Genomic DNA, 26043 nt, shown 5'->3' with positions numbered 1-26043 from the left:
GGGGGAACGGAAGTGGGTTTTCTCCAGGATGTCATATTGTGTTATGTTATGAACTCTTGCCATTCCGAAATTGAAGAAAATGGAATACGAGGGAATGGTAAAACGTTAAAATGGAGGAAAACAAGATTATAAGGTTGAAAGAAAACTATTCCGTTTTATATGGCGCCCCTTACACTTCGTGCACTTCCTTTTTTGCAACATTACGAGAATGTGTTTAAATACCTTGCTGCAATTTCACCTTAAGAAATCCACCCATTGCATACATTACAAAAAAAAAGAGAAAGAAACCGTTTTCAAACTTTTATGCAGAAAATAAAAAGTGCACATTGCGTTAACAGATAATGTATGCAATTTACACACATGAAACACGATCATTAAAATATTAGCTATGAATAATATTATTAGAGTCATTATAAATAATAGAAAAATTAATTTTAATATCACATATCTTTGTTTAAGATCTACAACAATCGACCGCACGATATTTCCTCCTGTCGTAGCCCAATTATAACCAATTAATGTTGCCATTGGTAATACTGTGTCAATGTGAACCACAATAATATTCCCAACAGTTTGCGTAAATGTTTTTTTATCCAAATTAAATTAATGAATTTTATACTATCAAAGGAAAAGCTCAATTTATGTACCGCCGGAAAATTCCTTTCCTTATCTAACGTATTGTTGACAGCAGAGCAGCGCAAGTCTCTTTCATAGCTTTACATAAAGCTCTTTCAAGTGTATAATTCAATTATTTTAAGATTAATTGTAGTGATAAATTTAGTGATTTTAACTAACAACATCATCACTTTACAATTTTCTTATATTTAGCCTGGGATTTTCCAAATTTCTATAATAAATAGCCGCAGAGGACGTTATTAATTTCAATAATAGGAAATTTTTAATCACACAAATCTCACTTTGTAAACTAGAACGAAACATTTCTTATGGTGTGAGAGACCGGAAACAAAGATAGATCCTCTGTTTCACACCATATTCATCGCTGTAAGTTCTTCAGAGTTTTCCAAAATTGCTTGCACTGCATTGATTCCTGTGCACTTGTTCTGTTATCAATAATTGGTTCAGAGATTAAATAATACGTAGTATACGCAATCAATACTGAGAAAAACTTATCGCACATCCTGCAGGAAGTAGGTTCCATTATTCATGGTTTATCTCTTCCCTGATTTAGCTACTTGTTGGCGGCCTTTAAGCAGCTGGTACAAGCTAAATTAAAGATTTAGTCTAGTTTGATATCGGTTTTCATTTTTCATTTATCTATGGGATTTAATAATTTTTTTCCTTTGAACGTCTGCTTTAACTGTATACTGAAAGTTTTTAAGCAATCAGTGAACAGAAGCTGCTGCAACTGAAGCAATACAGATTGTTACCAATATATTCAAATGCTCAAATGCATAATGCGACTTTTAAGTTGTTGCTCGCTTTGGTTTAGTTTTGTTTATAGAATGTATGAGACGTAAAATGTACCATGTAAATATGAGTAGTAGTAACTGTTTGGTGATCATGAGCTGTTTCAACTGTTGCTTTGCCGAACCCAAGTAATTGCAAAGAGCAATCTTATTGGACCCATAATTAACAATAATGTAGCTTGGCCTTAGAAAAACTATCCTTGGATTGAAGTAGGCTAAAAGTATTTCTAATTATTACTATATTTACAATTTCCCGGTTTCAAAACTAACACAAAAGAAGCATATTTCTTCTAATACAGCAATATTGAACAAAATGACTTATACTTCTATGACTAACTTCGTTATAAATTGTCAATAAATGTTTTTTCACCATCAAAAAAAATAAATAAATAAATATTTCGGTTTCTGTCACATAATTAATAGTAAAAGTTCACGGTCAGATTCTGCGATCTTTGGAACGTGTGATCGAACTAACGAGGAAAGCTTAGTTTTATACAACCTTAAGTTGTAGTTGTTTCTGTTCTTGAAATTTATGCTATTACGTCTTTAGTTAGTATCGTGATTAGTTATTTTAAGATTAATTTGAGAATTATGTTTGCTTTTGCAGATTTAGAATTAAATCCAGATAGAAATCAATTCTAAAAAACAGATTACATTAGCTTTAAAGGATACCCAGTTAGTTTTAGTTTTTATGAATAAATATTTTTGAACTACTTGACTGAACTACTTTTCGGAAGACCCAAAACTTGTAATTTGAAACTTTATCTCTGAAAAATTATGTTACAAAATATGAAAACACTAGCGGTAGCATGGAGTTTTATTTTCGTGGTGTCGTCAATTGTAAATCTTTCTATTGTGAAGTAAAACTGATTCTAGGAGACACCTGGAGCAATCACTTTCCAATTTCTGGACAGACAGACAGTAGAGTGGGAAAGTATTTTTTTCCATGACGAGGCGAGTAAATCATCCTCTAATACAATAGTATTTTATTTTATAATTGCAAAAGTTTAAAAGTCGTTAACTTTCAATCAATGATAGAGAGGAAGCATTTTATCACCTTTGATCTGATTTCTGCAATTGTATTAACGTAGGTAAATCTAGTAGGTTGTCGTTGTGGGAGAGTTATGAATGTTTGAAATATGCCATGGATATGCCATCCAACGGTGTGGGGAGCTAGTAGAAGCGGAATGATGTAATCCGGAATTAGGTGTGGTTGGCACATGTTTGTTATTAATAGTTTTCGAGAATTTATTTCTTAAGTTTGAAGATGTATACTTTTAAGTTAGAGCGATTCCTTTATCTTGCGAAAGTGTGACACTTTTAGTTAAATAATTTTCTCAAGCGTGGGCTATTTGGGTGTGGGTGATAGTTTTTCTCAGATAATAGTAATTTAAAGTTTCAATTAATTTAAAGTTTCAACAGGCATTGAAGGCGCAAGTAACCATTCGTCCAAGTCAAATCGCTCTTTTCATTCTCCTTAGCTTCAAATTGCATTAGAAATACAACTTCCATTCCCTTTAATTTAGGCCAGTGAAGGGGCATCTTGGTCGGTCGGTCGTTGTGCATCCAGCCTATTTTGGCAAGGCATAAATACCTCATCTCCTATCGGATCTATCGGTAACTGACCTCAGGATCAGGCCGAGTGCGCATGTCTTCTGGTCCAGCTATGTACAGACTATAAGAGGAAAAGAAGAATCAATGTCTTATATTTTCTTGATTTCTATGCAATCGTTAGTTTGCGTTATGCGACTTCTAGCACTTGGAAAGCAGAGCAGATATTACTAATAACGGCTATTCGGAAAAACCGGGACCTTTTAAAAAAGAGAGGTTTCTTCTACTGTAGTTTCAGCCGCTGTAAGCCCTCTATGGCCTACGTATTGTATGTGAAGATACTAGTAGCAATAGCCCGATTCAATTTTCGGAATGGAGGAATCATATTTACTAAGAAGAGGAACATGAAAAGTAAAAATTTTAGAAATGAAAACTCAACAATAAATCCTAAAAATGTATTGACTAGAAATAGTGAATTAATTAATAATTATTATTATAATTATAATATATATAATATATATATAATAATTATAATATTATAATAATTAATTAACTAATAAACGTTATTTATTAGTAGGACGAACAGAATAACGTTCGTATGAAGCTCCATGAAGACTGGGCTGGGCCCATCACTTGGATTAATAAACTACCGCCATGTTTTAACCCAAGAAGCACCACTAGGACCCCAAATTTTTAAAAAATCGCCTAATGGAAAGTATTTTTTTATAGATTACATTATTAATGGTATGAGATTATAAAATATAAATTCCAAAATCTGATTCGATCAAAGAAAATTAAGTTTCTGCCAGATTTTTCATTGGAATTTTATGAAAAAGTGTAACCAACTTGGCTGTATAGGTTTCCTTTAATCTCTTTGTAGCTTACATTTTACGGCTTCTCTGTGTACAGTTAACCGACTTCTCGCAACATTTATTTTACTCTACATTTATTTTAGTTTTTAAATGTTTGTTTTTTGGCTCCTTCTTAACATTACTATAGTTTCATTATATTTTGAATTTGCTCTGGATTATTCATGTTCACGTTCGTTTTTTAGTTTTTGTATAAATCACTTTCTAAGCATATTTTCATTGAGAAATTCTTATTGATGGAGAAAGAATGAAATGAAAGTAATAACTGGATAATTTATCCACTAGGATAAGCTGGGAATAAAAAGAGTTATTTTATACACTGATTTTTGGAATCGCTGATGAAATAATGGAGTTGAAATAGAATTGAAATCGTTAGAGCTCTCTAACCGGAGTTTGTGCTATGAAATTTTCTTGAAATGTATTCGTAGATGTTGTGGAAACAAAACTTTAAAGTTCAGAAAAGTGACACTATTATCCGTCTGATTTTCTTCTATTCTGGAATTGATAGCACATTGAATTCCCATTGTTACTATACCGGTAAGAGGTCTTCTCAAGAAAATAGTACAGTAAGCCTTATCTTTTCATCTCACATAACTATTTGTGAGTTTTACATCAGACGTGTTGAATTACAGCTTTTAAAAATGTCTCTACTAAATTAACTCTTGCATCTTATAAAAGTAATACCTGCGCGGATGTTCTTTTTAGTCTCTAAAGTTCGTGTTTACTCTTTCGACCATTATAAATAGAAAATTGGTCGTAAAGTATTGGAGACTTCTACAGAGACTCATTGAAATGGCACAGACCTTGGTCTCGAGAGCTTATGTAGTTCAGTCTAATCAAAGGAGCCGGTGTAAACAAAGTAATCTCTGGTCCATCAAAGTACCACCTTTGTATGAACATTTCTTCTACAATACTACCTAGCCGGCTGTGTCCACCAGTTCTGTAACTGTGGGCCACATCTCTTCCTTTTTTCGTACCACAGACGTCCCAGGAGATTATCAGGCACTTCAGTGCTTATTCCTTCCTCATTTCACCACCTGTACGTTCCTTTCTCGCCCGTTTTCAAAATTCCACCTTCAGACTTTATTTACCAAACACTTTCTAGAGATTGACTTCAATTCACTCGGACACCAACATTTAGAGAAAATGCCACCTTCTCCTATTTCTAGTGTTTCTTTCAATAACAGCGCCCAGTAGATAACACCGTCAAGGTTAGCTCTTTTCTTCTGTCATAAGGGTGTACATCCTTCATTTTTAGTCCGCAACTCTCCTTGTAGACCATAGAACTTTTTGAATTTACCAACTATCTCGGATATTCAAAACTAGAGGACGTCAAAACTGATATTTTTGCGGAAAATTATGTACCTAATATTTGACATGCTCGGTTTAAAAAAAAATATCACAATACAATTTCTGATATTAACGAAACATTTCCTTTTCAAAAACTTAATGCATTATTATTCATAATTATTTTTTATTAAACAACTCTTTCTGTTTGTGTCTGTTACAGATCCTAGGACAAGAAACTGGCCATTAATGTCTTCACCATTTCCTACGTTATTAATTTGTTTTTCTTACGTATATTTAGTCAAAGTACTCGGTCCAAAATTTATGGAAAATAGGAAACCGTTTCAATTGAAGGAATTATTAATAGCATATAATCTATTTCAAGTAATATTCAGTACATGGCTGTTTTATGAGGTACGTATTTATATGATGATTAAGAACTCATTGTGATAAACATTTAAATCTGTCCTCTCTTGAAAATCTATTTTCAAGAGAGAATTTTTATCTATTTATAACATTGCAATTGATTGTGAAAGACATGTTCACATTACGGCTAAAGAGAGTGCATTCTTAGTATTTTTAGAATATAGATAATCTTGGGTGTTCCAAGCACCTTTTCTTTTCTCTTTTATTGGTACTTTGAAATAATTAATCCCTCCTAATTAATTATAAATTTTGTAATTTATTTTTAAATTCTAAAACAATAAATAATGTTGGTCGCCCACTGCGCAGAGTACTTTAATGCTGTTAATGGAAGTTTGATGAAAACTGATTTTTAGAAGAAATTGCAGAGAAATTCACAAATCTCGCAACGGTTATTTTACACTTATGTATTAAGAAGAATTATATGTAAAGAAAAATTCTTGTGGGGATCTTGACTGCCTTGATAAAGACAACATATTTGTGGAAACGTTGGCAACTATAATTTGGTTATTTGAAATTATAGTTTCCGTTTAACCATACCACCACCAATAAATGTGACCTATAAATCAGGAAAAGTATGCTTTTCTACGGCCACTAACAAATTTAATAAAGTAGGGCGATTTGCTTTGCTAAAAATCTAAGTCCAGTCTCTGTAGCTTACGTTTTCTTTCATTCAGCTACCTCTTTCAAAATTGGACGACGTCTTGTGTTTCAGCTAACCACTGCTAAGTAGAACATTTAATAACTTAATTTCACTAGTACTCAGTTGGGTAGAACTACACGGATGGTAGTTTGGATAGTTTGCCCTGCTTTGTAACCTCCACTAAAATAACAAACTGAAATCCCACAGTATTTAATAAATGTACTTTCTTTAGCCAGATTAATTATAATAGTTACAAATTAAATTCATAATGTAGAGAAACTATACATTATTTTCTTTTAAAAAAGAAAAATTCTAGTAGATTTTACAGTAGATGACTAATAATTTAATGATTTTGAACCTAACATTGCTAACAACATTTTGTGGTTTTGTCTAAAAATTGTTTAAAAATATAAATCAAACTAATCTTATTACTAGATGATGTACAATTTTGTTAATCGATTGTTTAAAAAGCATGTGTGAACGAAGAAACAAATTAATTGCACCTTGTCTCTGTTCAGGGTGATAATGTGTGGCTTTCTCTCTCTCCATTTATTTATTTGTTTTACATTATTTATTCTCTTCTTACTTTATTTTTGTCCATAACCACCACCTCTCACAATTTGTGCAATTTTTGTGTGTGTATGTCTCTGTGTGTGTTTATTGTCTTTCTACACACAATGGGCAAAAAGAAATGAAATTAAACGAGATTTGCGCACAACGGGCTAAATAAAATGCTTCGCAGAATTTGCTTGTTAAAAGCTTTTTGATTTCCACTATTTTTTTTGTTCACTCTGTTGTTCAGGAGTGCACTGCGGATTTTGGGAATTTATTTTCGTTTTTAATGCCAAATACCTTCTTATTTGTAAAAACTATTTTAAAAACAAGACTAAAAAAAAAAAGTTATAAACGGTTATTAATTTTAGGTAATCATTTTCTTGTTTTTAAAATATAATTGTTTCCCCCCAAAATATAAATGGTTTAAACAAATTACACTTTCCCCATAAAAATATATTTAATTTTTATTTTTATCCGGAAGTAGAAACAGATAAGTGGGGAGTCCTGATGATTTTCGTAAAAGATTTAATTTTCAGCATAATCTCTCAGTTTATTCGGTATGATTATGTATGGGCCTGTATTTTCCAAGCCTTTACCAATTTAATAAATAGCTCCTGGATGATATAAGCAGGTGATCCAAACCTGTTTGGTTGTATTAATTTCGAAGGTCTGATGAAGTTTCAGGCTTCTTCACAGTTGAACTCTGAGGGATAAAATCATTAGAAAGTTTACACATTCTTTTCTTATGATCAGCCACACTACAACTCGCTCCTTGAGGCTAGTCTAGGGCGTGGTAAGGGATTGTAGATTGGGCACTGCAAGCTTAGAAGGCTTATCCTACATGCGATCTAACTGTTTCTTAAACATAGACGATCATTGCAGTATTTGATTGACTGTAGAACAGAAACCTCTCTTTTACGAGCAGGGCAATAAAAATGGACGTTAAACGCTCCTGAGCTGATGTTTTGTAGGGCCTGCTTGTGAAATTGAGATTACGTATGAGCCATTTGTTAACGCTGGTTCACTAGAGATGTCACATTAAAATCCTCAAGGGCGCAGTGACTGTGAGCAACTTGATCGTCCACTTTTATCCCTTTTCTGTTCTATCTTCTAGATGTGAATCTCTTAACGGTCAATAATCAAAAGAAATCAAGCGCACCGGGCTTCATAAAATCTTGGAAATTCAGTGTTAACTCTAGATATAACATTGGGTTGCGTTTGAAATTGACATCACTACTTCAGGGTTTATTCTGAGCGTTTCCTCCCTTTACTAAGTTATTGGAACATAAGGCTTAAAAAGGAATCAATACCAATGGTTTCCTTTTGTCATTCCATTTATCTAAAGTGATATCTGGATATTGACCTGTTACTCCAGACCCACTCTAACGGCTGTGAATGTTTGCTTATCTGTTACTACTAAACTCTCGAGCACTTTATGACGCATTCATTTATTTAAAATATATAAAGTCCAAGTTTATCATAAACAAAAAATTAATAGAACACACACACACACACAAAGAAGTTTCCTTAGAAAATGTCTTTTTATTTACTTATTTATTATTATTATTATTTTTAACTAAATCTCAATTTCCTAGTATGAAACCTCCCGGAAATCCTTTGACCTTATCGTATAAATAGGTATTTGATCATCAAATTTCGGTGGAAAACTAGGTAAATAAATAATTATAACGCAGAAGAAGCAGCAATCGAAAACTAGTTAAATTATAAAGAAAGTAGGACATATGAAGGCATATTTGTGTTGTTGATGTGCGTATATTTACAGTGTTTGATGGGTGGTTGGGCCGGCGAATACTCCTTCAGATGTCAGCCTGTTGATTACAGTGACCACCCCACCACTATGAGAGTAAGTGATCTACGAAAATAGAAATTAAAAAAAAAAAGTTGAAAAAATCTAAGGCTCATTTTTCCCTTCTTTCTCTATTTTACTTACTTTTTAAAAACTTCATATATCAGAGTGGTGATACCAAAGAATTTACGGTTACTAGTTTTGTTTTAATGAGTGTGCTCTTTCCTGTCCGATAGAGTTAATAATCTGAAGAGTTAAACTAGACTGAGTTCGAATCCAGCGGTTTGCCCGTAGATTTTCCTCTTTCTCAGAGACTCCGGCAGTTTACTGTTCCGTGGTGGACATTGTTTTTTGTACGAGAGACACGATTCGTAGGCTCAAGGTGGACTTCAGTTTGGACGCTCACCAAATTTCAAATAAATCCGGAATTTCATGACCGCTATTGCGTTGTTTTATTTTATATACTTGTAGAATCGCTTTAAATTGAAAATATTTCCTCACCATTCTTTTATCTGTACGCGGTCCTTCAATTGATATGATTAAATGTAGTTTAGTTAGTTCAAATTTAACAGTATTTCACTAATATAATCAAGATCAAAGTTATAGGAAATAAGTCAGAAACCAGCTTATTTGCAGCGTTCAACCATAAACGATTAGGTTAAATAGCATAAAATTGCTTTTGAACACATCTATTTTGGCATTGCATTGGTCGCAGGCCATAGTTCCCCATCTAGCTAGGGTGATAATTTCACAGAGCGCTCTACTGGCAAATACATTATCAAGATTTCATCTTAAAAACTTCCCTAAGAAGTTGTTGCAGATGAAGAATCGGATTTATTTGCAACTAATTATATTTTCTCTGTCTGAAATTTAGAAATCATCTTGTGAATTTGCGTATTGGTATCACTGACTGGTGGAAGTTTTCTTTTAGTTTACGTCTCCCAAGAAGTAGTTTACCAATTAGAAGACGATAAATAATGCTGAGCCGAACCGATCGAGGAAGAAGATTAGAAATGTGGTATTTTTCTCCCATAAAAGATCTGAAAGGAAAACTAAAATCATTATTAAATTATTTCCTTCATCACCATGTGTTGTAACTAGCAAGAAATGAAAATTTCCCCAAAATTCATCAATTATCACTTTTCTAATTTAACTGTTATTTATTTTATTACATTCTCCATTACTCTCATTTTCATCTGCACTTTGTTTTCACACTGTTCATATCTCTTGTTCATTTATCCACACATTCACTTACTAAAAAACCTGTTACTATTTTTATTATTTAATTGTACAAAGTTATTCACAAATTAAAGTGAAGTAGTAAAATCCAGTAGACTTGGAAAGTAGACCGGGTGTGTGCACACAAACTTAGTTCGTACTTAATAATTGCATGTTTATTTTTTTTTTCAGTTATTATTTGTTTTCTAATTTTTTTGTCACTCTCTAAAAAACAAAGTTTGTAAATTTGTTGTAAAATATATTAACAAAAACTAAACACAAAAAATATGTTTGTCTTAGAGAATAGATACGGGTTGCCTAGTCAGTCTTTTTCTAGAGACGTGTCGGGGTAAATTTAAATTGAGATCATTGTTATTGAGGTTGGTAAACCAATCTTTTGCTTAATTTGTGCGGAGATATTTAATTGTGATTCCCAAATTTACAAAGAGAGAGAAAAAGAGAGGTATCTTGTTAGAAACTGTTTGAGATTGTCCATTGCTAAGTCCAATCACAGGGCGTTTAGAGGGTTCCAAACGGGCTACATCTAAGTTAATTATCAAGTGCTTGTACCTGTCTCAGACTTGTACATACAGAACAAGAGCCCTCGCTCGATTCCGCTAAAGGCCGGAGCAAAGCACGTTACAGTGGTTATGCGGAAGTTATAAATATGCAATCCCCAGATCCAGATTTGGATAGTAAGTACTTATTTTTCGTTACATGTTTGGAAAATGTATCTTTAATAATGGTACTTGATCCAGTCTCCAATACGATACCAATTTGGTTGTTAAAGAGATCTAAAAATCTCTTGAAAGTCTTTGATGTTATCTTTCAGTTATGGTTAACAGTCTGGTTACCTAACGGGGGTGTATCCTCTCTGAAAAGTTTCCTGATCTAGGATTTTTTAGGAATTCAACTTGGTAGAAGTAGTTAGTTAGAAGACTGGTATCTAACAGACCTCTTTTAGCCTTAGGCTACCGCTCTCCTTTTAATAAATTCAATATTGTAGAAACTTTTTCTTCTGCAATAAGTTGTTGAGTAACACAAATCAATAAATGCAACTTACTCTTTCAAAAACAGTATATTGCCGGCAACTTAAATAGCTTTTTATTGTGGTTAGACTCCCCAAGTATACGAAACTAACTTAGTTGTCTGTCGGAGCTTTTGGGCTTTAGCATTTATTCAGGAATTGAAATCTACATTGTTACGATTGGATAAACTAAACAAGTCTTGGTAGTACGATTACAGAAAGTGGCTGCTGGTTGATCTTGGACTTTTTCTGAGGCACAGCAAGTGTAACTATTGTTACCTTACTCTGCCTGAATGAAACGAAAGATTTTCGAGCTTAATTTAACTCCGATTCAATTTTATAAAGATAACAGATCACTTAAATGTTTGAAAACTAATAATAAGCTAAAGAAAACAAAAATATGTATCTTAATTAAATGAAAAGAAAATGGAATTGTTATTGTAAGATAGATTAAACTGCACTATTGTTAATAACACACATAATATGCGGTAGGTAGATTGCTTGGTATTATCTTATAGAAATTGTATAAAAGTATATAAATATATTTTTTTTAAAACAAACAATAAACGTATAAAAGGAAATTTTTTATTAGATTTTCTTATTTTGAGGAAATTACTAATACGGCAATAGTGGTTTTTAGCTTGAATGTAGTTAAAAGCTAATAGCGTTTCTTAATTTTGTTATTTATTTGTTTGGTTGGTGTTTGTGTTTTTTAATTAATTTTATTTTTTTGTTAGTTTTGTTAACGTTCAGCAATTAATTATGTTGTGATTTATTTATTTTGTATTATTTATTGAAAAACAAGAAAGGAGGACTGTTAATTTAACACTGGTACTATGACACACTCGACATTTTTTTTTTCTAGTTTATTTAATTTTTGTTTAGTTTGTAGTAGGAGTAGGTAGGTATATTTTGATTTTTTAAATATTCCGAAGTACTTTTTAACGTAGAAAATTGGCAATATATAGAACAGCAGGTAAAAATACTTTCAATCAGTACACAATTGTGTAAAAAAACATCTTTTCAGTTGAAATGATTGAAGTTAAGGGTTTGTTTATTTGAAGTTTAATGTAAATTGTATCGTACTAAGAAAAACTTATTTTATTATGAGTTCTCTTCTTATTATTTTCGAATATTGTACTTTTTCATCAAGTAGGTAAAAGTCCTCTTCGATTAAATGTTCAAGTAGTTAATAAAGTGCTCCTATTTGATTCTAGTAATCAAAAGCAATTAATAAATCACCGGTAATCTGTTTGCGTAAAAGCCGAGCTACTGCTTGTTCCCAAATGTTCATTGCTTTCTCTAATATATTTGGCCCAGTTTCATCTTACCAGCTTGTGCCCATGTCACGTGTGTACCTCAAGCGTTGAAGTTATTGGTAACTGCTACAAACTCCTTGATCGTTTTCAAGCAAATTTTTAATAAGTGAATTTTCTACAAGCCATATTGTATTTATGTAGGAGAAGTGTCCTGCACAACCCAGAGCATTTTTCTGCTAAAATTTTATATTTTTCTAAAAGACCTTTTCTGCCTACTGGGGATATTTCTGTCAATAACCCAACTTGGGCTCACAGCCTTTTTTTCCAAAATGGAGCTTTAATATTTTGACTTGTTGCTTACTCTTTCTTCTAAAGTAAGTCCTGTAAAAGTTGCAAAGAAACGTACAGGAACCAAGAGTCTCGTCTTTACTTTAGGCCCTCAGAATGTGTCTGTGACTCGGCCAGTTTATCGATTACGTTTTTTAGCTGCTAGAGAATTCTGCTGAATACGATTTGGCTTTACGTAGCGCTGGCCTCCTTGTGGTCATACAGCCACTTGTTGCGAAAGCGCAGTATACCGGTTAGTTGGATCATTTCTGGCTTCAGCAACATTGATATATTTAATGTGAAAATTAGACAAAAAGAAATACAGTGGGCTCGATCTGTCAATGATCAGTCTTTCCCTTCACATCAAAGGAATGGTAGGGTATTCAGTCGCTGAAGAGGAAGTTCCTGCGATGTACTCTCGTTTCCGTAGCCATATTTGTTGTTGAAATGAAACTGATCTTTGATCACAATGATCCCACAAAATTAATATTCCACAAGAGAACCACTTAATCTATCACCCAATCAAATCAGTCACCTCAAGATGTTGCATCCTATCGTACCATTGAATGGCATGCTAAAGTGATATATAATATTTTCATTTGCAATAATGGGATCCATGTAAAACAACAATATTCCTGTCTAAGATGTAAATGCTATGGGGCTTAACCCAGCTTTGAAAATTCTGCTGGAAATGTTGACCGGCCATTCAGATAATATTTAATTTGGTTGAACATGGAATATTAAAAGATTGTTTCGTTCATTACGAATCATCCCCGAATTAGCTAATGATATTTTTGTCTTTAATTAAATTATATTTTGGCGTCCAAACATCATGTTTTAATTGATGTCTGATTCAAGGCTAGATTTTGTGTAAAAGACAATTTAATTGCAAAAATAAGGAGCAAAATGTACAACTATGGATTACTTTATAATGCGCTACAATAAATTTTAAACTTATAAGCAAATACATAATAATGTAATTGAAAAAATACAAATGAAATCTTTTCTATTTTCTTGATTATCAATAGAAGATTCCATAGCGATTCTTAGCATTCTTGAAATTATTGGAGAAGTAACTTAGGGATGGCCAACCTGTCAAATAATTGTCAAGAAAGATGTTGGAAGATGAAGTTACAGAAAAAGTGGATCAAAGAATTGAAGAAATTAATGGAGACTCATCTTCGGCTGACTGCCTCATTTAGGTCGATGCTATAAAAGGCAAACTGTTTAGCGAGGTCAGTGGGTCAGAAAGTATTGGACTTCTTCCCTCTTGGACGCTTTATGACTTCCTGTCAGTTTACTTTGTGGGGTGAGATTCTGGAAACAGGAAGGATTCTGACGTCTACAAGGTTAAGTTCTCATAAGGCGCTGAGTCCAGATAAGGGATTGACCGTGTGGACCAGTCATGTACCAACAGACAGCTTTCTTCCACACGGGGATGATGTGATGATTAAGATATTGTCTCTACTGGACAGAGAAGTACTTGAATTCTCCAATACAAAACATACTTTCTAGTTACTTTCTTCATTGTTAAGAAATTATGAATTAATCTCTGAATTAATTCTCAAATAATTTTATTTACAGTTTTGCGATTGGTTTCGTGCAGGCGTTTTCCATTGGAAAATCGTAATAATTTAATTAACTGGAAAACGTCCTCAGTAGTGGGAGTATTTTCATTCGATTTCTTGGTTCCTAGTTGATTATTCTTTCTACACCTTCGGCGATGTTACTGTATGAATATGCCTGATATTTGATTAAAGATTTCATGTTTTTTGATTTCCTCTAATTTATGTTTACAAGATGCGCTGTGGTCGCCTGAATAATACATGCTGGATGTTTTTGTACCTTTTTTCTTACTACGGTGCGTGAAGCCGCGACACTCATTGTGCTGTTTATCACCAAATCGTGAGGTCTCAGGAAGGGAAACTCGAATCCGCTACACTTAGTTACATGACTTTAGACTGCCACTCGAGTCCATCCTTAAGAATAGTAATTACTTAAAATTTACGAAGTGTTTGAACTTCATTTTTTTGCTGTTAAGAACTGTTAATCTCGACTAGTCTTCTTCAGATCACCTGAAACGCTATTCACTCACTTCTTCTGAAATATTCTTGTGTAAAAGCGCATAATATTTAGCAGATTAGCCTCTTCACAGAAATAGTGTCCTTAGAGCTCTTTGTTTCTCTTATTTATCAATTTTCATCTTCATTAAATTATTTAAAGTTTAAGGAATATTGATCCTGTACACAGCTACATGAGTCACTCATGTTGTAGAGTTAATGACACCATTCCACGTACTGTGTGGGAACAAATAAATCAATAAATATATTTTTTAAGCCTGGTGGACGTCGCACTGTTATTAAAAAAGGTCGTAGATATCCAGCGACGGTTATATTGTTCGATTTTCTGTACTATCTTCCCTCTAATTGTGAAAGAAGAAACAGTAAGAGATCACCTGTTGTCTTGGTTAAATTCGTTTATTTTATAATTATGTTCAGATGTTTCAGTTAAGGCCATATTTCCTTGCCCTGGCTCCAGATTCAATAAAACTCTCCATCATTCCCAGTTTGCATTCATTTACCACTAAAGAAGTAGTTAAATCCCAAATTTATATTTCGACTAGTGGTCAGATAATTCCTACAAGGATCGTGTTAAGAGTCCTGGCGCTTATCTCAATCCACTAGCACGTTTGTGCCTAGGATTTCTATTTACAAGTTTTATCTAAAAGCCAAAAATCATTAAATTTAAAGTTTTTGCGCCCTTGACTTACTGCAATAGATCTTTTAAGACTGCAATCGATCTTGACTACATTAACTGTCATGCCTTTATATGATTCGCCCAACTTTTCAAGGATCCAAAATTTAAACGGAACTTTCATTAATTTGTTTCTATCTACCGAGTCAGACGCTTGTTCAAGTCTATGAAGAGCTAATGTAAATAATTTTCCAGTTTGTGTCAGGGAGAATATATAATCTCTGCTTGATCTATCCTTCCTAAAGCCGCCAGCACTGGCTAGTTCCCTTTACTTTCTCATTCTGAGAGCCTTCCACCGAGGCTTTTTGTAATCTAATACATTCAAGGCAATGCCTCTATAATTACCACACTCTAACTTATCCCTTTTTTCTAAACCGTACAAACTGCAGCCGTGGTCCATTCTTTCGGCATTACCTTCTCTAGGTATACTTACTATGTAAGTGAGATGCCCACACCTCCATGCTCTTTGTTAAATGTGTCTAATTTTGGTCTGGTCGAAGCTTCATTTTTTCCATTTGAAAAATTGTGATTTCAGGGTTACTTTAGTTATAGTTGCGCCTTTCGCTTATTAAATGTCTATTCCAGTGGAAAAGTCAGTGGGAATCTAAATATGCCAAGGATTGGATGAGTACCAATGGTACTGAGTTGTGATCCATGTGTAAGTGTCGTAAGTTTGCTTCCGGAGATGTTTAAAGTACTTCTATTTATCCCTGGGAAGATGCCACCTAATAATGAAGTAGAGCCATGTGTAACAGTTATAAGTATATTTATTTACTACGGGCTCTAACCGGAATATTACAATTCTGTTTTGAAGGTGTCCACTTTGCTTAATGCTATCAGCCAAAGCCATCTAGATTTGAAATTCTCAGCTCTGAAACTATTCAAGCAGGGTCTCCTAAGAACAAAGTAAATCGCAGGCACTATGAAGTTTTAGTTCTAGAAGCAATCAGTGGTTTTATCACCATTATGAAGTACAATGTATGTTGTCCAATGTGTTCTAAATAATCCCTTAGTACAAAGTTTCAATAGACTACATTGTCGATTATAATTGGGTTTTAAATCTGCTAATAATTGTAAGAATCATTTAAACTAAGCTTTAATGTTGGTTAGATTAGGTTGGTTAGGAAACTAGATGAAAATCTCGAGTGTGACATTGTTTAGCCAGAGCAAGACAAAGTCTCTCTGAGAAGGAGAACAAAATTACAACAATTACAGTAAAAGTGTATGAAGTAGCCCGGTTTCTTGATTTCCAGCTGGGAGCCAGCGGTTGGTTTACTGGTCGCTACTCGCTAAGATGCCAACCTGTAGATTATTCTGCTGATAAGTTTACAGTAAGGGTAAGTGAGTCACTAAAGAAAATCTAGAAGAAAATTAAATTTTTGGGAACAGAAAATTGTTATTTATAACATAAACTACACACAACAACGTTGAACTTTTGATTTTTTTTTCTTTTTAAAAAAAAATCTGTTTATTCTTTAAACTGTTTTGTGAAATATTTTTTAATTAAGAAACTGCAATACTTAATTGAAATGAGTTATTTATTTATCTTTCTAGAGAGGTCGATCAAACAATTGAGTTTTGATTATATATTGAATGGAACATTGTTTCTCCAAAATAAATTGTGGCTAAAATATATTTTTTTTTTAAATATATATATGTTTATTGCTTTCTGTGTAAAAAAAAGAAAAATATATACGTCAGGCAAAGTGTGGACAGAGTAAACTACAATGCATGATGCTAAAAACAGCCCAGCATAGCCGATGCCGATACAACCGTGCGGACATAGGAAGGAAGAAATCAGCCAGTGCTGACATCCCCGGGAATTTTAGTGAATGGAATTATCTAGGATTGGAGATCACGAGGCCAACGTGCTTTTAGATGTGGTGGAATATCAGGATAGATTGTAGAGGAAGAGTTCGAGCTGTTGAATTGAGGAATCGTGAATGGATAGATTCGGTGAGAAAAGGGACATTTAGGTCTTTGTGAAGGATGAGGTTAGTGATGTATCAGGGAGTATTAACAAAATAGCGGAGGACTTTTGATTGGAAAGATTGGATGTGTGGAAGATATTGGAGGGTTTTTTGAGCCCCACAGCTCTGATCCGTAAGGCCAGGTGGGTTTAAGAAAAGTCTTGAAGAGGGTTAGTTTGTTATGTTTGGTTAGATTAGATTTAGGATCATAGATTGCGTCCGTATTTTCAAGGTTAATGTTATTCAAAATTCAAATTCAAGCCCGATTTTTGAACAAGCTTAACTTTTAAACATAAGGGTTTTGAAACTACTTTTCTACCTCAAAAGATAGCTTCTGGTATACAGAGATAGGGTAATCTATTGAGGACTTAAAGATCAGCCCAGAAGACAATCAACAATAATTTGAAGTAATGAAACAGGTGAGTAAGGAACCGCTGTCTGTTGACTTGTAAGGCGAAAAGGGCACACACCTTTGATAAGTGCCAGTAGTAAATCAATCCAAAACGCTCTAATTATTTCCATTCCTTACAAATATTGACTCAATAATTGCAGTGGTTTTTTTTTACTGAAAAATCACGTGACTTTTGTTTGGTTGACCTCATTATGTGTACGTATGACAGAAGTTATATTTCGAACAAATAAAAAATGCAGTACCTAATTTTGTAGGCAATTTATTTTTTGTTTAGGCAGAATGTAAAATTGAAATTGATTGGTTAGTCAGATTAGTTTACAAAAAATAATAAATTAGCCAAATTATTGCGTAAAATCCATCTTAACGAAAATAAATAAACTGAACAAATATTTGGCAATATTTTAATGTTTAATTACTTTACTTTTATGTAAATGTATTCCAAATACAAATAATGATCTGTTCAAAAAATTAGAAAAAAAAAAAGGCAAATTCTTTTTTTATCATTAATATTCTAAACATCTTTTACACGATTTTACTTTATTTATTTATTTTATATATATATATATATATATATATATATATATATTTGTATTTACTTTTATTCTGACCCCGTCAAAATATTCTAAATATTTTTAGTGAGTCATTTTCAAGAAAAAAAAATTAAATTAAAATAATAAAAACTGCGTCCTTATTCTTTTCATCTCATTAATATAACACACATTTTTTCTCTGAAGAAATAATTGGTTCATTCATGAAGACAGTAATTCAGAATAATAATCACACTATCAATGTTTCACATTATTTGGTTAATTTCTTCCTCGACCTCGTTCGGTGTGTAGTCTTCTTGAAATTTAATTTCAACCTTAACAGTTGAAACTTCCAATCTTATATATAGTATTTTTCAGTAAAATTAACAATTTGCTTTATATCAAATTATAATATTTTTACCATTGAATTTGAATAAAATAATTATTTTTCTAATTCATACTTTTTTTATTTTTTGTTTGGAGTGTACAACAAATAGGTAAATCATTCATTTGCTTTTCTTGAAAAATTTGGAGTTTTGGATACGTTACCTTTTAACTGAGTTATTACAATTTTCAGTAAACATTATCTTGCTCAGAAAAAAGAAGAAGTTTGATTTCACTGAAAAATGCTTTTCTAAAAACTATTAGTTTACTTGATATTTATTTCACTATTTTAATATAATTATGTATTATACATTATATTCAATTTTCACTGTAAATTTTTGCCAATTTTATATTTTTATTAATTTTTTTTGTGCTGCAATTTTTTTTTTATAGATGGTGCACGTTTGTTGGTGGTACTATTTTTCCAAATTTACTGAATTTATGGATACAGTAAGTATTTTATTGCAGACTTTATAGCTACGATAATTGAATAAAATATTTTATTGTGAACAAATAAAACTTTGATGGGTAAGGCTTAATTTTTAGGAAAACTTTAAAGCATTTTGGCTTCGCCAACTTTGATTTTATAAGCAGTTCTTCTTAGAAGCAACCATCTCATACAACTACGATGATGTTTTAATGTAATTCTAGTAAACTTTTTTGTGTTCTGAATGTGCTTGTATTGTGGGGTGTTTGGTTCCAACCTGGCCCATTATTCTGGACAGTAGATTGAAGCTGAAGATGGAGAATTCCAGTATACCCTTAGCAACATTATCATCTCTAAATAGATAATTATCTATGAATGATTGCAGTGATGTAATTCTTAATGAAAAGTTGTTACTTTCAGGATGGACCCCGAATTATGTGGCTAAGGCATTCTTCACCAATTGTAGTTCCATGGTTTATTCTACCTTTCTTTTGTACAGGGATGAAATATCTCTAGTCCTGGCATCTCCAGTAATTTATGTCAGTCCTCTCCACTGCTAGCTACGATGGTCCAAACATATCTTCACTTGATCCGCGTGGTTCAACTCTCCATTATTAATTTTTTTCGGATTTCAGAATAGTCTTACTAGCCACCAATCTACCCTACAGAGCCTACCCAGCTCAATCATGGTGATCGCATTTGTACTCTTATACAGATGGTGGATGATCTTGGATGATTTGCTGTCAGATTTGCATTTGCGCAATTCCCTCCTGAGCAGAGAGCGTTGTGGCTGTAGTTAGGCTGAGATAACTCTAGTTTCGCCAAAAATCCCAGAAGAACTAGCTAGTATGAGTATACCCGTGAGTTCCCTGTGATGTGGAGTTACTTTTCCCACTATTGAGTTTTTATCAAGCAGAAATTCTCATCGAAATTTTCTACACTTTACACAACTATTCTGTCCTTGTAAAAAATAAAATTGGAAAAAAAATTATAATATATATTGCACATACTTAAATACAACCATAATTAAATCATAATGTAAATTGCACAAATATTCAAATTGCAATAGTTTATTTTATGGTTTATTAAATCTGAACAATGTCCAGATGTACTGATTTTAATATTCCACTTGTAATATCACTGTGTGTGTTTATATCGGTGTTTCTTCATTACTTTTGTTTTCCGCAAAACAATGACAAGTTTTGCTTTAGCGGAAATAAATACTTTAAAAGTTCTCACGGCAGACATTAAAAAAAATAGATTGTTTTATATTATTATTATTATTTTATAAACACCCAATTTCGCCTCCTAAAAAATGAATAGAATCTCATGTCGGAAAAAGGAAATAAAGCAGTAATATCTATAATGACTGTTATGTAAAGAAAATTGGGAGAAAATTTAACTTAGATAGCAAGAGGCAAAATGAAAACAATTTCTTGAGAAATTCGCAAGTCATTTTAAAATTTCTTTCTTTTTTTTATCTTACGTTACTTACATTACTTTATTAATTATTTGACATTAAAAATTGAGCATTTACTGCGTCTGATATTTTTACTGGGATCGAAGTGGCCATATATCAAAGACAATTAGCATGTTTCGTCTATTTGTAGTTCACGGGACAACCTTTGCTCACAGTCATTGTGGCATGTCATGAATGATTCGAGTTATTTTATGTCACCTACATTCAGGATCTTCGTTCTCTCATTTTGTCTTTCCTTACAAAGATCTAGGATCCAGGATATGTACGGGCAATAAACCTCATTTCAGCTTTAACATAATGAGCTACCTTTTGGCGTCATCTGATGACTAGCAGCTTGTTTGCAGTTTTTTCCAACGAGGGATGTTCTGTTGTGGTACAGCCCATCCGCAGTACTCCTCAATGTTGCACGTAGACTGCGGTCTCTGTTGAAACTAAACTAATATTTTTTTATTCTTTAAATTGTATGACTTTTTAAATAATCAAAGTTCCACTACAATCAGAACTCATATAAGAATCTTTCAAACTTTCGGGACCAAAAACTATTAAATATCTTTTAAACTAATGACTAATTTTTGTTTTTCCTCATTAATTTATTTCAGATATTTTTTGTGCTGAGGAAGAAAAATGAACATATATCCACTTTGCATGTCATTCATCACGGTTGTATGCCAATGAGTGTTTGGTTCGGCGTCAAATTTACTCCAGGTATTTATTAATTTTTTGAATAAAGCAAATGCTACTTTCTTGTTGTCTTTTTCCTTTGAAATTTAAAATGCTTATCTGGCAGTGGGCGCTGTCAAGCAGTAGAGTTAAGTTGAAAAATGTAACTTTTTTATTGATGATAATTTAACTAAATCTTCTGTAAAGATTGGACAGTTGCAGCTCTTTAACAATTGCATAAAAGAAAATTTGCTGTACTCTCTTAATACTGTGAAACATACTCTCAGGTGAAGTAGCTACCCGTTTCATCTCAACAGATTATTGTTACAAAAACTGGTCCTGTTGTTTTTCCTCTTCTTTTGAGATAAATGTGCTGTTAAAATTAAATTGCAATAAACCAATTTACAAGACTGTTTCTGTGCGTGTAAGTTTATTGTCTCTAATTGCAGTAATATTAAACAATTAAGTACTTCGGCCACTATGCGTTGCAATAAAATGTGCTAATTGCATTGTCTAGCTGTTCATCAAATTCGAATGATACATTAGAAAAGGTTTTAATTTTAGAAAGAGAAACTTCTGTTAAGTCTTTAGGATAAGTTTTTAAATAAACGCTTCCCAACTCTCTTATTGACCAGCATTCATCGTTGACTCTTCGGGACAATCTGCAAGCTGGCTTCGCGATATACTCGGAGGTGCAGTTCAATAATTGATTCTTGGAAAGATACCAGTAGGAGGTAACTCCCCTTATGTCATGTGCCCAGTCATCTCCTTTACTTGTTGCAGAGGCGGAAGTTGTGATGAAGTTACATTAAAAATTCAATGAAGTTATTAATAATTTAAATAAACGTTTTAAATAAATTCAATTTATGAGTAATATATTAAAATATCCCCAGGCTATCCTGGAATTCTTACCGAGCATTTTAACTTTGCGGTCTTCGCCTCAAACCGCCCAGGCTATTGTGATGCTTGTAATTAACCATTACATATGCACTCCAAACCTGTCAGGGAAGTAGGACTCTCCGTATGTATAAAATGTTATATGGAATGATTATGATTATGATTTAACACGCGTCACAATCTAAGCTCGTCAGCGCCGGAAGCCTTCTCGGTGCTCGCAAGCCTCCAGAGATATTCCATCTACAGACATACTGTCTGCAATTATACTTAAGGCAATGCACATTTATAAATTAGAAAGAGTTTCAACCGCGAGTTTTTGTTCATTGCATAATAATTAATAAATTGCCTTAAATGGAGTGAAAGGGCCAGTTTTGTGCTAACTTGGAAATGGTTGTACTCTTCTCCGATTAGGATCATGGACAATGATGGATTGGCCCTTTTATTGAGATATACTTTTTCTAGAACACAACTTCGTCTACACTTCTAGTTTGCAAAATTGATTGATTGTATGGCAAGTAACAAAGAAAGAATTCAAGTTGAATAGTTTCTTAATAGATTAAAAATAATAATTTCGCACTTTTTATCTTTTAATCCGTAATTAATAATTTTTATTGATATATATTTATTTAAAAAAAAAACTAATTTCAAATCCTGCTTTACTACTTGCCCATTGCTTAGATAATAACACTTTGTTAGTTAAGTTGGAAAGGCTGCTTGCTACATGACCGTGGCACTTGCATTATTTAAACAAGTATGCCAAGTTCAACGGTTACCCTGGAGCTGCTGCACAGTTATGAAACAGTGAACAGGTTTTTATGGTTACTATTCACAAATCAAGTTTCTATCTGTTTTGCTTAATTCATATGTTTTGCAATGAAATTTACTTTATTGGTCATTTATTTACCTTTCATTACAATTTTGTTAATCATTGGTTGATATTTAAATTCGAAAAATACCACATATATTTATAATATTTAAAATATTCTGTTATTATAGTTTTAGTTGTAAGTCCAACTGAAGAAGTGGACTGTGCTAAAGCAAATTTTTGATTTTGTGCATATTGCAATTTCCCATATTAACGTGCTAAATTAAGTATTCGGTAATTTATTTGTTTTGCAATATTTGCTTAACATTCATCTTCCTCGAACGTACACTACTCTTGGAGACCTTCTTTTATTACCGCCCGCCCCTTCAGGCATCCTGAACACCTGAATACACGAACAACTACTAACTTCTATGAAATCTACTGATCTATCTACTGACCCTCACACTGCATAGAATTTTAGATTTGCTCTTTCAAACTACTTGGGTGTAAAGGGACCAGTTTTATTTTAACGAAATCTTTTTTTTTTACTTTCTTACACTTTAAGAGAAGGGTTGTTTTGGTGCCGAGTTTCGATTTTTAGTTATTACCAGAAATATCCGTTTTGATGTGGTCCCCTTAGTTAGAAAAAGTGGTTTTCACAAATTGATGTGAGTCTGTATTCCAATATAGTTCCTACAATTCTATTTATCGGTTTTCTGATTCCGTCTAATAGATCTATAACTTTCATTTTAAACAATTTTCCATAAAAATTCGATTAAGGGCACTTTTTGGAGGGCGGGTGGGGGTCAGTCATCCCTCTGAAGGGAAATTACTCAGTGTGTTGTTTTTTCACCAATATAATAAATGAGAATCAAAGATGGGAGAATTCAGGTCCCCGAATAGAAACCATTTAATGGTTTCGCTATTCTGGAAGATGAATTTATAATGCAATAGAAAATATTTATCTCATAATTTAAGTTCCTGAGTGTTTTATGTTTGATTAATTCGTTCTTTTTTTATGTTTCAGGTGGTCACAGCACATTTTTTGGCTTGTTGAACACTTTCGTTCACATCATCATGTATTCCTATTACCTACTGGCAGCACTAGGCCCTTCTGTTCAAAAATATTTGTGGTGGAAAAAATACCTTACCTCACTGCAGATGGTTGGTTATTGTTATAATATACGAAAACTTTCATGAATTACAACTACACGGCGTTTTTACCTTGTCTGCCAGCACTTTAGGAGAATTTTGATAATATCCATTCAAAGACAAAACCTTTCGGGCAAGCCATGCCAAGCAATCCATCTAATATAACAATGCAACTTCACTTCTTTTTTGTGTCACCTTGATGCAGCTGGTCCTGAAGTTCAACGGCGTGTTCTTGTGCATACTTTCCAGTCTTCATTTGAACTGTTGCGTAATTGTGTTCTAGAGGGATTGCTATGTGTTTACTTACTGCCAATAGACTAAAACTCCCATTTCTCACCCAACGAAACCTGCAGGATTTTGATTCGATCTTCGTTTACGTGCACATGTTCTGACTTCAATAAAAAGAAATTTCTTTTTATGTTCATAAACGTATTTTGAAACCGCCAGGCGCAAAACTTTGCTAGATTATTGTATCTCTGCAGATAATTGCTCTGTGTCAAAGATGGGCATCCGCAGCAGATATGTTGTACAGATTTTTCCTTTGCTCGTCTGTTAGCAACTGCTACCAACATTTGACCTAAGATGAGATTGCTTTGCCCCTTAGTCCTTTCTGTATGACGAACAGATTTGTCTGTATGTCTATCCATTTCTTGGAATTCTTCTGATCAACCATTTCTGTGTTAATTCCTCATCAAATGTTGTTATAATTTTTTTTTCTCAGTGGATTTTCTTGATATTAATGTTCTTACTTAAAAAATGAGATTTATAGCATATTATAGATTTTGCTGTTAATGTAGAGGCAATAAATAGAATAAGTTTGAACAAATAATTTAGTTATCTTAATAGTGTATATTCAGGTTGGGAGGAAAAATTTGCTAGTTTTGACGCGTCTACTTTTAAAGCGTTTTTTTACCTGTACCGTGTTGTAGTATTACAGCAATTTTCTTCTTCTTAAGTTCGCGCCGTTGTTTTTCACAGAACCTTTGTTCCCATTTTCCCAGGTCCACTGCGACTTGTTGAGAGAAGCGAATTCGAACGCTCTTCTTATATTAGTTCAAACTAGTAGAAAAGTGCTGCATAGGAGGCTCGAAAAATTCTGGTTTCTTTGGAAGTGATTAAAAAAAAATCACTTCCTTGAATCCCAAACAAGAGATAAATCGACTTTTTTATGGCAAAGATATAGTGATTCTATCGATTAAATTGAACGAGTACTGGTTGAGTTACAAAATTTTAATCTTTAACGTATACAACCCGCAAAACTTTCCTTCCGAATAAAAGCTTAAAATTGAGAAGTTTGTAACTTTATTATCATTACACAACGCATTGTTATAATTTGAACATAAAAATAATGTGTTCTGTAAACCTAAAAGTGCATTGCAGTTTAGTAAACAAAACTAATTTACACGTAATTTCTTGCTTGATTGTCATTTATCTTGATTATTTCAGGCACAATTCATTGCAATTATGGTGCACGCCTTCCAGTTACTCTTCATTGATTGCAACTACCCAAAAGCATTTGTTTGGTGGATCGGCATGCACGCTGTGATGTTCTTCTTCTTGTTCAAAGAATTTTACACACAATCTTATGTCAAGGAAAGAAACAGAAAGGTATGTTTTGTTTAATTATTTCTTTATATTTATTGTTAATTTGAGGATAAGCAGTTAGTCATTAAACTACCAAGTGGAAGTTCTTTGTTCGAGACTTGTGACTGCACTTAGAATTAGGTGCTCTAGTTAGTGAATACTATTACAGATTCTCTGAGTTGCGGTAGCCTAGGCTTTATGGCCAACCCTTGTAGAATCTAATTTTGATTATGTGTTCCTGGGTATTTCAACAGTTCATTTTCGAAGGAAAGTTGTATCAAGAGAATCCTAGCCGGCTGAAAAGTCATGTTTGTATAACTACTAATGAGAATAATATCTCAAATTATTGGCGGAGTGACTTCTTATCTTCCACTGAGAAGTCTTGTGTCTTGGACCAAAGCTTGTAGACCCTCTCTTTCAAAAAGGTTTAAATGTCAATCTATTTTTCTTTCATTGCGTTGCTCAAGCTATTTTGAACTGATAAGATATAGTAAATTTCATCTATATAGCGCCTTACAAGTACGAGCCTTACGCTCGTAGTACGTTCGTCATGTTTTTCTCCGATATCCCATCTTATTCAGCCGATCAGGAGCAGTTT

General features: G+C 33.1%; 1 protein-coding gene across 5 annotated transcripts in view; it reads left to right on the top strand.

Annotated features, from left to right (window-relative positions):
* LOC141450340 (very long chain fatty acid elongase AAEL008004-like) overlaps positions 1-26043 on the top strand; it is a 98003-nt gene that overhangs the window by 70132 nt on the left and 1828 nt on the right. For 4 of the 5 annotated variants that reach the window (XM_074120678.1, XM_074120679.1, XM_074120677.1 and 1 more), the window contains 6 exons: positions 5358-5548; positions 16401-16484; positions 18834-18890; positions 20947-21052; positions 23737-23873; positions 25308-25469. In XM_074120678.1, the coding sequence (XP_073976779.1) occupies positions 5358-5548; positions 16401-16484; positions 18834-18890; positions 20947-21052; positions 23737-23873; positions 25308-25469 (737 nt within the window). Of the gene's footprint in view, positions 1-5357; positions 5549-8538; positions 8620-16400; positions 16485-18833; positions 18891-20946; positions 21053-23736; positions 23874-25307; positions 25470-26043 lie in introns of all 5 variants that reach the window. The other variant, XM_074120681.1, reaches the window with a different exon arrangement.

Source organism: Rhodnius prolixus, unplaced genomic scaffold (assembly GCF_049639745.1).
Source record: "Rhodnius prolixus isolate KJV_2025 unplaced genomic scaffold, Rpr scaffold_2, whole genome shotgun sequence".
NCBI classification, from domain to species: Eukaryota; Metazoa; Arthropoda; class Insecta; order Hemiptera; family Reduviidae; genus Rhodnius; species Rhodnius prolixus.
The sequence above is the reverse complement of the archived record's forward strand: the minus strand, read 5'-3'. Positions and strand labels throughout refer to the sequence as shown.